Source organism: Oppia nitens, unplaced genomic scaffold (genome assembly GCF_028296485.1).
Source record: "Oppia nitens isolate AA-2021 unplaced genomic scaffold, nextdenovo-longstitch-racon4-pilon3 scaffold1_pilon_pilon_pilon, whole genome shotgun sequence".
Taxonomy (NCBI): domain Eukaryota; kingdom Metazoa; phylum Arthropoda; class Arachnida; order Sarcoptiformes; family Oppiidae; genus Oppia; species Oppia nitens.
The window spans coordinates 10,628,943-10,641,884 of record NW_026533199.1 but is presented as its reverse complement, the minus strand read 5'-3'; the positions used below and the strand labels follow the sequence as shown (position 1 = coordinate 10,641,884).

Here is a 12,942-nt window from a genome sequence, read left to right as displayed (position 1 = left end):
AACTTAATTAAATTTTTTAATAATTGTGAAATATGATATTTTTAAAATAAATCAAATGAATATAAGCTGTTTTATCAATTGTTTTTAAAAGTTATAAATCATTGTTTAATATAAAAATATTGTACAATAATACATTAATTACACAAAAAAATGTGATATAATGATTACAAAAATAATGTAATACTCGAACTAAAAGCAGTAAACAAAATTTTTAGCAAATTAATTTTAAAAATCATTAGGGTTCGTGCAAATTCATTCCCGCATTTTATTATCTAAAAGTTCCCTATTTTTCTGCTCTCTGGGAATTCCCAGGGAATCTATTTTCTTGTAATACCATATATTCAACTCTAAAAAACAAATTTAATAATAAGATTATGGATAGCAAATGTTGCATTAAACTGTATTTTTAGTGTTATTGTTAAATGATATAACTAAACTCATTAAAATTATATTTATTCTTAAATATTTCAATAAAATTTTATGTAAAAAATTAAGCTTATCTATTATTTACTTTAAAAATATAAAATATATATTTCTTTCTAACGTACTATGGAGGAAACTAAATTATTTTCCATATTTTCCGGGTAAAATTGGAGGGATTTTATTAGGGAACTTCCCTCTCTTGGAAATTTGCCCGAACTCTAAAAAATCATTAATTTTTATTTAACAATTGGATATTTCAATAATAATTAATGAATCAATATATGTGTATAAAATGAGATTTTATTATATGTTTTTTTTTTTATATCAGTAGCAATATATGCTATTTTGTTCAATAATAATCTCTGATAAAAACTAATTATCTAATAAATATAATAAAAATAAATATGATTTTAAATATATATGTTCTATCCATATGTTTAGTTATTTTATTTGTAAAAAATACCTATGGTAATAATAATAATTATTATTATTTTTATTATTATTTTTTAATAATTAAAGTTAATATTGAATTAATTAAAAAATATTTTTTTAAAAAACAAAAAATTTATTAATATCTTATTAACTTTTTWAAAAAAAATATTACAGGTCAAACAGAGATTACCTATCCGGGTATCGGACACTTTACAGTAAACGATTTTCGGGATCCCGTTTACCGAAAAACAGTTTTACTTCCCCAGAGTCCACAAAAAATTGATACACAGTTTCTACTTTATACGCGCGACAATCAATTGTTTCCCGCATTCATACGTCTCGGCGATCAACAGGCTGTCCGCGGATCGAAATTTGTGGCCAAAAAACCGACAAAATTCGTAATTCACGGTTTTGTCGATAATATCTTATTAGGTCAATGGATGCACCAATTAAAAGACGAACTACTCAAACGTGAGGACTGTAATGTTTTTCTGGTTGATTGGAAAGGTGGCAATGGATGGCCATACGAACAGGTAGTTACTGATAATTTAATCTAATAATTTTAAATTATATTTTAAAATAATAATAAAATAAAAATACATTTTTTCTTAATACTATTAATTACATACTGTAAATACTAACAAATATAATTAATATATATATATATATATATATATATTAAATTGCTTTTAATAGTTAATAATATTTTGTTGTTTTTGTAGGCAGTGGCCAACACTAGAGTTGTAGGACCAGTGCTGGGATTGTTCATCAATGATCTTAAGGTTTATCATAATATAAGATATACTGTTATACAGTATAAATATTATTTATTACGGTATAGTGACTATAAATATATGAAAAATTATTTGAATTATAATAACAACAGACAATATATGGCCTAAACACTGGCGATGTCTATATAATAGGCCATTCATTGGGCGCACATATAGCTGGTTATGCAGGACAGCAACTAAACGGCACTATTGGTCGTATCACAGGTCTAGATCCGGCCGGACCTGACTTTCGAGGACTGACCAATATTCCGGCGGTCAAACTTGATCCCACAGATGTAATAAAACACAATTATTATTATTTTTTTAAAAAAATTGTTTTAAATTTCATGTATTACACAAATTAAATCTATTTTAAGGCAAAATTTGTAGACGCAATACACAGTGATGCAAATCCATCAAATGTCGACTCGGGTTACGGTAATTACGACACATCCGGTCATCTGGACTTTTATCCCAATGGAGGTAAAACGTGTGTTATATTATTATAATAGATTTTAAAAAATAGTAAACTATTTTATTGATACTACCCAGGCTATAATCAACCTGGTTGTTCAATTCAACGATTTACATCATTTCTAACGGGAGGTTAGCCTAAGTATATCATAATATGATACGATCTATTAATTTGCTTATTATTATTATTTTTATTAATATATTTTAATTCAAATATTGAAGGACCCATTGAAGGCGTGCGTCGACTAGTATTTTGTAATCACATGAGATCTATTGACTTTTATATGGCATCACTGACCTATACGGGCGTCAAACCGATTGGCCATCAATGTCCTGATTACGAGACGTTTAAAAGCGATAAATGTATGGATTGTGGCCCTAATAATGCTGGCAAATGTGCTACAATGGGTATCGATGCCATACAGTCGTCAACATTTAAGACACAAACACAGGGCAATAGATTTTATTTGACAACAGGAGATCGTTACCCATATTTTCAATAATCATTATCATTATAAAAGTGATAATTGTTTTTAAGATAATATAATAATATTATAGTTATAAATATTTAATATATTTATATATAATCTTATAAATATATATATATATTTAAATAATTAACTGAATATGATAAATAAATAAAACTCGTTATGAAAATTAAACAAATTAATAGTTATATAATATAACTTATATTATAAAACGATAATTATTATACAATAAATGTTTTTATTCAAATTTATACTAAAAGAAAATTCTAACATTACTATGACATAGGTTTTATAAATTATAATTTATTTCAATATAACTTATTATTATAAATTGAGTAAATAATTACTTTAGTAAAAAAATATACAGTAAAAACATTTTTATTAACATTAATAAATATTTATAATTTAGATTTCTTTAAAAATAAATATAAAATAAAAATAACTTAATACTTTAGATTTTTAATTTCTAAAAATTCTTTTAGTTAATTTATTATAAAATCTAAACCTATATACAACCTACCTTACAATTAATATATATATTTAAATAATACATATATTTTATATTATAATTATTATAATACAGTATCTTTTGTTGTAATTATCATTATAATAAAAATTTATTAAAATATATTTAAAAGCTGTATATTTATAAAATTTATTTCTAGTAGTTAAAAACTAAAGTTAGTTTTTAATTAACATAAAGTAATTGCAAATAACAATTTAAAAAATAGATTAGAAATTTTATAAAAAACCAATATTTATAAAATAAAATACATTAATAATTAAGATTTATTAAAATACGGATAGTCAGCACCGGTAGTCAAAAAGTATCGTTTGCCTTGTGTTTGACTCTTATGTTTAGCCAACTGTATAGCATCGACACCCATAATGGCACAGTTGTCACCATTTGATCCACAACTCTGACATTTGCCACTACGATATGCATCATAATCACTGCACTGATGTCCCACTGGTTTAATACCTGGATAGCTCATGGATGCCAAATAATAATCAATAGCTCTTAGATGATCACATGCACACAGTTTGCGCGCCTGATCTAACATTCCTGTAATAATAATAATAATAATATTTTTTTTAATAAATAGTTTGTAAAACTACAAAATAAGATAATATTATAGTCAAAATAAATAAATAAAAACTAACCGTCCGTTATTATGGATGTAAATTTTTGTATTATACAACCAGGTTGAGTTACACCTAACATTTTGCACACAAAATAAAATAATTATAATAAATTTATTAATATTGTTAAAATATTATTATTAATTTACTTATAGTTATATAAATAAAACTTTACCTCCATTGGGATAAAAGTCCAAATGACCGGATGTTTCATACATACCGAAACCAAACATCGGTATCAATGGTTTTGCATTAGTATGTATGGCATCAACAAATTGTGCCTAAATTAATAATATTTGATATTTAGATATACAGTAAAAGTGTTTTTATATATAGAAATAATTAATTTATATTATTATTAATACATCTGTGGGATCAAGTTTAACATTAGGATCGTTGATGCCATCAAAGTAAGGACCGGCCGGATCCAGACCAGTAATACGGCCTACTGTGCCGTTAAGTTGTTGACCGGCATAACCAGCAATGTGTGCGCCCAACGAGTGTCCAATTAGGTGAACATTACTGGCGTGAAGTCCCGATATTTTCTAATATTATTTTTTTAATTAGTTTTTTTTGACAATTTGTTAATTATAAAAATCAATAACAATTTCATTTATTATGTAAAATTTTTGTTGTTATTTATAATTTAGACTTACTTTAAGCTCATTAATAAACAGAGCTATCACTGGTCCGACAACACGTGTATTTGCTGTCGCCTTAAATATAAATTAATTTCTTTTTAATTAAAAACAATAATAATTATAAAAAATGTTTAAAACTATGTATAAATACCAATGTATACGGAAAACTATTTCCATTCATCCAATCGACTAAAAATACATTACAATCTTCACGACGTATTAGTTCATCCTTTAATTTTGTCATCCATTTACCTAAATATGTATTATCAAGAAAGCCGTGTATAATAAATTTGGTCGGTTTGTTGCCATCAAAATGCGATGATTTAATAGTAGTTGTTTGGTTAGCATTGTTGCCCTGTTTGATGGTTATGGCATCCAATTGATTATGTCGTGTGTAAAGCATAAACCGGGTGTCTATGAGTTCAGGACTTTGAGGTAATAAATTTAATGGTCTATAAATTGGATGCCAAAAGTCGTTAAGATTGAAAGTTCCGATATTTGGAAAATTTACTTGTAATAGACCTGGATTAATATTTTTTAGAAAAAATTAATTAAAATTAGTTTTCAAAATTTGCATATAATTACCTTGTTTACTTAATTCAATATAAATAGTAAAATATATCAATGAAATAAATTTATTCATTTTTTTGGTAAAAATTTAATTCGTTATATTATTAATATAATATATTTAGTTTTAAATAAATGTTTTGTTATAAAACTATTTAAGTATTAAATTTTAGAATCTGTATAAATCAGTTTATATAGTTTTATTTTTTTATAAATATTGCATAGGATTAATTAATTAGTTTTAATATATTTATTACGTTTATTTATCTAATTTGTGTGGGATTTATTTATTTGTCTTTACAATAATTGTGTACCAAATGTTATAAAGTTAATTTACTTTTATTTAATGTACTAATAATTTAATTATTTAATTGTATTAGTTATTGTTTTATATAAATTATTATTTATTGATAATTAATTAAAAGATTTTAGACAAAAGATCCTATTCAAACAATTAATTAATTAATAACATACTGTATGACATCTATTTTATATATAATTTATATGTAATAAAATAAATAATTGTATCGATAATGACATATTTAATAAATTAATTGAGTTATAGTATCACATGTTTTTAAAGAAGTATAGTAAAGTTATAATGCAATAGTTTATGCAATAAAAATAATTATAAATAAAGTATATTTCTATTAAAGTTATCAATAATCTTTATGCTATAAGTTTTTAGTCCAATTAAAATATTGAAATATTAATAAACTTATATATTTAATAATTTTATATGGAAATAGCAATAATTTGTTTTATTAATTAAATTTTTATTTCATTTCACTTATTATTGTTTTTAAAAAGACTCCAATATTTTTCTTATAAATGACTGAAATGAAATTTATTATATTGTGATTTTTTTTGGTATATATTTTATATAATTTTTATTTAATATATTTATATTTAATACTATTGATAAGTTATAAACATAAACTCATAGTTACAGATTTTGATAATAATTTTTTCATAATAAAAACTTTCAAATAAGTTATTATTGAAATAATCTTTTTTAAATAATATTTTCAATAGTATTTTTCAATAAGTATATCGCGTTCTTATTAAATAAAAAAATGATAAATTAAAACTTGTTTTTATCTGAATTTATTTTCATAATTTTACTTAAAATAGTATTTTTAAACACTCAAAATTGTAATTTACAGTATAATTAATATTATTAAAAAACTATTAATAAAGTATACTGTATATTTTTAGAAAAATATCTTTAATTTAACATGCAATTTAATAATCAATTTAATATAAATATGTCTAACTGTTATAGATTATTGTCAATAAAAAATATAGGTAAATATAAATCCAACTGGATCATATTTATTTATTTATTTAATTCAATACATTTGTATTGCATATATTTGTAGAAATTGAATGACTAGAATTTGTTTTTGTTTTAAATCTAATTTATTTCAGATATTTTATGATAAATAATATAAATGAATCTAAATTTTAATTTATAATTAATTTATTATGAAACGTTTTAGTTCTATATTTAAATTATTAATTTATAAAATATTATGAATATATTGTGAAATATTACGAAAATTTGACGATTGCAAAAATTTGACATGCAATTAGAGATGGGCAAATAAAATGCTTCTAATAAATTTCCATGAGAAAGTTTCTAGAAACTTTCTCAGCAATAAATTTCTATAGAAATTTAACTGTAATGGGATCACCATATCTATAGATATTGTAATACTATATTAATGAGACTTAATACTATACATATATTATACAAAGCGGGATACCTATATAAAAAAATAATTATAATTATTTAATAATAATCAGTTTTATAAAATCTTATTCATCATTCTAATAAACAGTATATATATCTTAGTTTAATATAATTAAATAAATAAATTTTTACTTTAATTAATAATTAAAATACGAATAATTATATTTAATTAGTAGTTGTAAAAGTAAGTTAACAAATATCGAGAAAACAAAATTAACATGGGGATCCCATAAATAGAAATTTCTTCTAGAAACTTTCTAGAAATTTCCCTATTATTTTAGAAATTTCTCTTTTTTGCCAACACTACATGCAATGTATTTTATTAATGTAATAAAAATTAATTTAATGAAAATATTAAAAATTAAAGAAACTTAATGTGTTATTATGCCACTTACACTGTACAACATTCAATTATAATAATTTAAACAATATTTTAATACATTATAAAATAATAGTAATAATTTAGTTATAACAATTTCAATAAAATTATTTTATTTAAAGTTGTATTAAAAATATTACAAAATAAAAATTACTTTAATTAATTATTTAAATTTTTATAAGTTAGCCAAAATATTATTAAAAATGATGAATAAAATAATAAATTTATTTAAAAATAGTATTAATATTAGTAATTATAAGCAAATATTTCAATTGATGGATAAGTTTTTGTGTAACAATTATGTGACACTATATGCCACAAGTGATGACTACTATTTCGGACTTCCATTGGTTGGCAATCGTATCGCTCGCATTGTATGGTATAGACTGATATCAATGATATTTGCACTAAAATTTTCATTAATAGCTATATTAAACAACATTAGTATTTATAATATTAATAGCAATGAAAACTATTACATTAATAATCCAATAATCAATGCCATATTGTTTGATGTTAGCAAAGATATTGTCAATAGTCATATAATGTCAACCATACTATCTATACTATTAATATCCGGCCTATTATGTCAATTGATATATAATCTACAGGAATGGTATGGCTGCTATCATATACATAGAATATCCTATATAATTAAACAGAGTGGTCATACTGGAGGTGACAGTATACTTAGCAATGAATTTGATAGCAAATCCAGTAAAACGTTTAGCACTTTCCTATATGTTTATTATCATTTAGTTCACATTGTTATTAGAAAATATCTACCATGGTCAATTATCTTGCTGCATCTATTAAGCAGTATCAATTACTTGATAATGAATTGGTGGTCATCATCTTCATCATTGTCACTATCAATGTGGTGGTCAATCCTATTAATTGTTGCAATCGTATGGAATCTGATTGGTTATGTGGCAATTAGCGAGATAATCAATTTTGTTGCCTATTATACATTTACATTAGTATTTGCGCCATTATATTTGCGATTAAAATTTAACATGATCAATACGGCCATTAGACATGCAGTGGACAGTGGCCGCCGTCGCCGCCGCCGACAAACTGGTCAACTAAGCTATAATTGGCGATTGTTGAGTGCGGCTATCATTGAACACAATCGTATGGCCAATATTTGCAGTGCAATCAATGAAACACTCAAATACAATATATTTGGTGGTTATTATATAACACCAATTGGATGTCAATTATTAATCTATACTATACATCATTCGCAAACATTGTTATGGATGCGATATTTTGATTCACTATTTGTGGCACTAATTATAATTATTTATTTCTACTGTATATATGTGTTGGTAGCTGTTATGCAAAGTGCACATAAATCGTACAGGGTCATTTATAATGTGTTGTTTGAAAATAATAATAATAAAACTAATAAAAATATTCAAATGATAAGTTTAATGAATAAACTAAAACTCATAACATTTATTGAGGTCCTGTCCTCAGCTAATCCAATAGGTTTTTATTGTTATAATATTAGACCATTAACTATGTATTGTTGTTTTGATTTTTTATTATCAAATGCAATTAATTATTTACTAATCATAACATTATTTTGATACAATTTATAATTAATAGTAGTTTAATATACACTAGTATTTGTAATTATATTGTTAATCTATGTATTATAGTAATCGTAGTTCTAATACAAAAAAATATTATAAATTTTACAATATTTTTTTTAATTTAACTACTCTTATAATAAAATTTGCAAATATTTAATATTATTAATAAATAACAACTTTTGTTAAATTATTAAAAATAATATTTTTAATTAATACACTATTATTATATAAGTACAGCATTTAATAGTTGTAAAATATTATCATTACATTTTAAGTGGTAGTATTTAAAAGATTAATATTTTTGCAATAATAATAATTAATATGGTTAAAAATTATTTTTATTTTTCATTCTAAGCTAAATATAATAATCAATATTATTTAATTTTTAATAAAACTTGTATTTTTATTACATATTGTATTCAAGCAAAATAAATAAAAAAATACATTAAATAAAATAATGAAGCAATCAAAATTTTTATTTTTTATATTATTATGTTTTATTATTAATATTTATAATGTTTGTGGAATAAACTTTAATAATAATAAAATTAATATATTGATTAGTAAAAAACAGGTAATTAATTTTTTAAAAATAATTTGTTTTATTTATAGATATAATATAGTATTTTTACAAAAAAATTAAATAATATTTATTATAAATTATTTTACTAAATTTAATAAATGTATATTTTTTATATTTTTTATAACTAAAATTAAACTCTAAATATACTTTAAACATATAACAATTATTACATATTAACATTCAAACATTGTCTATTAATAGGAGTATGGCGAAATTATTAAAAGCAACAATCTTAAATTGGCTATTGAGCACCGGGCATCACTGGGTCGGGTAGCTCAACTGGGCGAATATTATGATGCACGAACAGATCAATTTCTAGGATTAAACATGTTTAATCGGACACTGGATCAGCCGGATCAAATATCCAGAATCGACAATGCTTATACCAGTTTGACCATGATACAATCAGATAGTTTATCGGATAAGTTTGATCAACTAGACATTAGTGTATCGTTGCGCCTGTCGTTTTTGGCCGGTATCATATCGATTGGCGGATCGGCCCGTTATCTCAATGACAAACGTACCAGTGCCCGATCGGCCAGAATATCGTTACAACATTCTATACTAACACAATACGAGTCATTGCAGACTATGGACAGTCGACTGCTCGACTATGTCGATGTCAGGGCACTGGACCAGTTAGATGTTACACATGTGGTCACTGGTATTCAATGGGGAGGTAAGTGTATTGTTTCGGTTAGCGATAGCAATGAAATGAGCGATGAGCACCGTAATATCCAGGCCAAATTGAGCATGGAGCTTAACCTGGTAGTGGCCAAAATTACCGCCGAAGTAGGTGTCAACTATACAGATAATACGTTCAAAAATTTGAGCATGTACAATTTTGAAGTTTACGGAGACATATTGCCCGATAGGGTACCGGAAAATATTGTCGACGCACTGTTATTCATGAATATGACACCCACTTTGCTTAGGAATGGTAATCAGGGTAAAGGTAAACAAGTATCGTTTACACTGACACCAGTCAATGTGCTCCGTGAGCTCTGGGAACGGGAGATCAAAGTGTCGGCATTTGTTCACGAAATTGAAGAGTCGATTGTCAACAAATGTGTCCAATTGTTTGACGATATGAATGCAATTCAACAACAATTAAACGATTATTTTACTGATTTTACTAATCATTGGGAACCGTATGTTAGAGACGAAGCAGTGACTGAATTGCAACAACTGGTGGCAAACTATACGATATATCAGACAACAAATACAAAACTATTGTCTGCATTATTAATCAAAATACGGGCCGGAAATGAAAGTGTCGATCAATTGATAGACATATTGTTAAAATCGCGTAACGATACGTATAGTCGGGAGGAAATGGACAATAAACTGGCAAAATATGATCGACTAAAAAATCAATTACTATTAGTTGATTTTGTTGGCAATATTAGCACCCAGGCCAATGTATGTCGACTAGATAAGCATACTAATTTGGAAACTATTATGCTAAACAATCAAGATAAAAATATCTATATACTATTCTATAACTATGAACATAGTGGCAATGAATTTAAGCAAGATAATATGAATGCTATACAAGCGTTTAGACAATTAATTGAAAATGATAATACTATTTATAGTAATTTATCAACAAATGTATATTGTTCAATTAATTATGAAATAATTAATAAAATGGATGTATTACATATGGCCTATATATCATCAACAAATAATATAACTAAACCTAAAATTAGTTTATACAGATCAGACAAACTAATTAATGATAATATATTGCCCATTGATTTGACAAATAATCCACAGATTTATGTTTGTGGCGGCTATGATGGCCAACAATTTTATAGTCAATGTTATAAACTTGATATATTATTGAACAATTGGTCCAAAGATAGTCTATTAGATCATATGATACACAGTCGTTACCATTTGAAACTTATTCAATTTGACAATAAGTTATACAGTATTGGTGGTCGACAGGTAATATACAGTACTATACATGTATATTATTACTCTATGTCATAGAGTCTATGATATAATATATTTTTTGTTGAAAGTTTTTTAATTATTAAAATCATTTTTTTAAAATTATAATAAAAATAATTATATGTATAAAAATATTAGGATATTAGCACCAATTGGGTGGAAACATATGATACTAGAAATAATCTTTGGGCAGTTGTTTCGCCGCTAAACATCAAAAGATAGTAATTATATAATAAATTTTAAGTTTTTAAGTTTAAGTTTTAAAAAAACAATTAAATACTAAATTAAATTTGTTATTAATTTAGCGGTTTGGGTGCTGCTGTTATTAATAACACAATCTATGTTTGTGGCGGTCTAAACACTAATGAATTAAGTAAACTGAAATACTAAATTAACTAGATCATTTTTTAAATAATAATAATAGCCAATAAATATTTATTACTTAAAAAAATTATTTTATAGGTATAAAATCGTGCGAATATTTTACACGTGAAACCAACGAATGGATGTTTACTAATCCAATGCTGACAGCACGTGATTTTCACGAACTGGTCGCACATGAGGGCTGTCTGTACGCAATTGGTGGCAATAGTAATAATAATAATCAATCGGTCAATACAGTGGAAAAATATGAACATTCTAGTCAAACATGGGAACAGGTGGCTAATATGACTAGTGCAAGGTTAATTAGTTATATATTTTTAAAAAATATATATTTATTATATATATATTTAACATTACCCAGATCATCATTTGGAGCAATATCATTTATGGGTAAAATTTATGTATGTGGGGGTCGCACTAGCAATACAGGACAAACGGTATCAAACATTTGTGAAGTCTATGATTCACACACTAATAAATGGACACAAATTAGTATATAATATTAATAATAGTAACATATTTATGTATAGTTTATTTTGTTTACTATATATTTATAATTAACTACTGGTAGGTTCAATGAAAGAGTCCCGATTTGATCTGCAATTGGTTACCTATAATGACAAGCTATACGCTGTTGGAGGGGACAGTATGTATTTATTATTGATATATAGCCTAATAAATACATTATAATAATTATATTTAAATAATTTTCAGAAACTAATACTATAGAAATCTATGACTATATGTCAGATCGTTGGAGTCATTCAATAACTTTGCCGACAAAAGTTGGAGCATTTGGGGTATAATTTTATTTTATTTTTTAAATTATATATTTTTTGTTAATATTTATTTTATTAAACAGGTATCGATTTATAAAAACTAATAATAACTCAATAATTAAAAGATAATACAACTAAATATATTAATCCAGATTTGATAAGTTATTTTCGGATAATTGTTATTCAATATACTTATAATATTATTTTTATTGAAATCATAAGCAATTAAACTTTGTATTTTTATTAATCCCTTTAATATTAATATTATTTAATAGAAGATTAATAAAAATTAAACATTGAACTATTATTTAATAATGATTTTACTAATTGTAAACACTTGAAATTGCTATCTTTATTGAAGTTATTTTATTTATAGTTGAAAAATGATCATATTTAGTTAATTAAGTAATTTTTAATATTAAAATTTATTAATTAATTATACATTATTTAAAATAACGATAACATTACTGATTAATAAATATATTTTGACATTATTTTATTTTATTTAAAATTAATATAACATTATTAATTAATATATATAAAAATATATATTAATAAAT

At 24.1% G+C, this 12,942-nt stretch overlaps 4 protein-coding genes across 4 annotated transcripts; 3 read left to right on the top strand and 1 right to left on the bottom strand.

Annotated features, from left to right (window-relative positions):
* Positions 1–55: 55 nt before the first annotated feature.
* Positions 56–2,605, top strand: LOC128951380 (pancreatic triacylglycerol lipase-like). The gene is made up of 7 exons (XM_054296629.1): positions 56–68; positions 1,030–1,388; positions 1,578–1,637; positions 1,742–1,924; positions 2,006–2,111; positions 2,181–2,234; positions 2,325–2,605. The coding sequence occupies exons 1-7, from the start codon at positions 56–58 to the stop codon at positions 2,603–2,605; spliced, it is 1,056 nt and encodes a 351-aa protein (XP_054152604.1).
* A 767-nt stretch (positions 2,606–3,372) lies between these two features.
* On the bottom strand, positions 3,373–5,885 carry LOC128951379 (pancreatic triacylglycerol lipase-like). The gene is made up of 7 exons (XM_054296628.1): positions 5,882–5,885; positions 4,526–4,896; positions 4,390–4,449; positions 4,099–4,278; positions 3,909–4,014; positions 3,755–3,808; positions 3,373–3,656 (listed from the first exon to the last, which is right to left on the bottom strand). Exons 1-7 carry the CDS (start codon positions 5,883–5,885, stop codon positions 3,373–3,375), a joined length of 1,059 nt encoding a protein of 352 aa, XP_054152603.1.
* Positions 5,886–7,351: 1,466 nt separating this feature from the next.
* On the top strand, positions 7,352–10,786 carry LOC128951378 (cytolytic toxin-alpha-like). The gene is made up of 3 exons (XM_054296626.1): positions 7,352–7,450; positions 9,462–10,682; positions 10,778–10,786. The coding sequence occupies exons 1-3, from the start codon at positions 7,352–7,354 to the stop codon at positions 10,784–10,786; spliced, it is 1,329 nt and encodes a 442-aa protein (XP_054152601.1).
* A 76-nt stretch (positions 10,787–10,862) lies between these two features.
* Positions 10,863–12,531, top strand: LOC128952027 (kelch-like protein 18). Its single transcript, XM_054297349.1, has 8 exons — positions 10,863–11,213; positions 11,358–11,440; positions 11,525–11,592; positions 11,682–11,901; positions 11,965–12,095; positions 12,175–12,249; positions 12,318–12,403; positions 12,466–12,531. The coding sequence occupies exons 1-8, from the start codon at positions 10,911–10,913 to the stop codon at positions 12,484–12,486; spliced, it is 987 nt and encodes a 328-aa protein (XP_054153324.1). The 5' UTR covers positions 10,863–10,910; the 3' UTR covers positions 12,487–12,531.
* Positions 12,532–12,942: the final 411 nt, after the last annotated feature.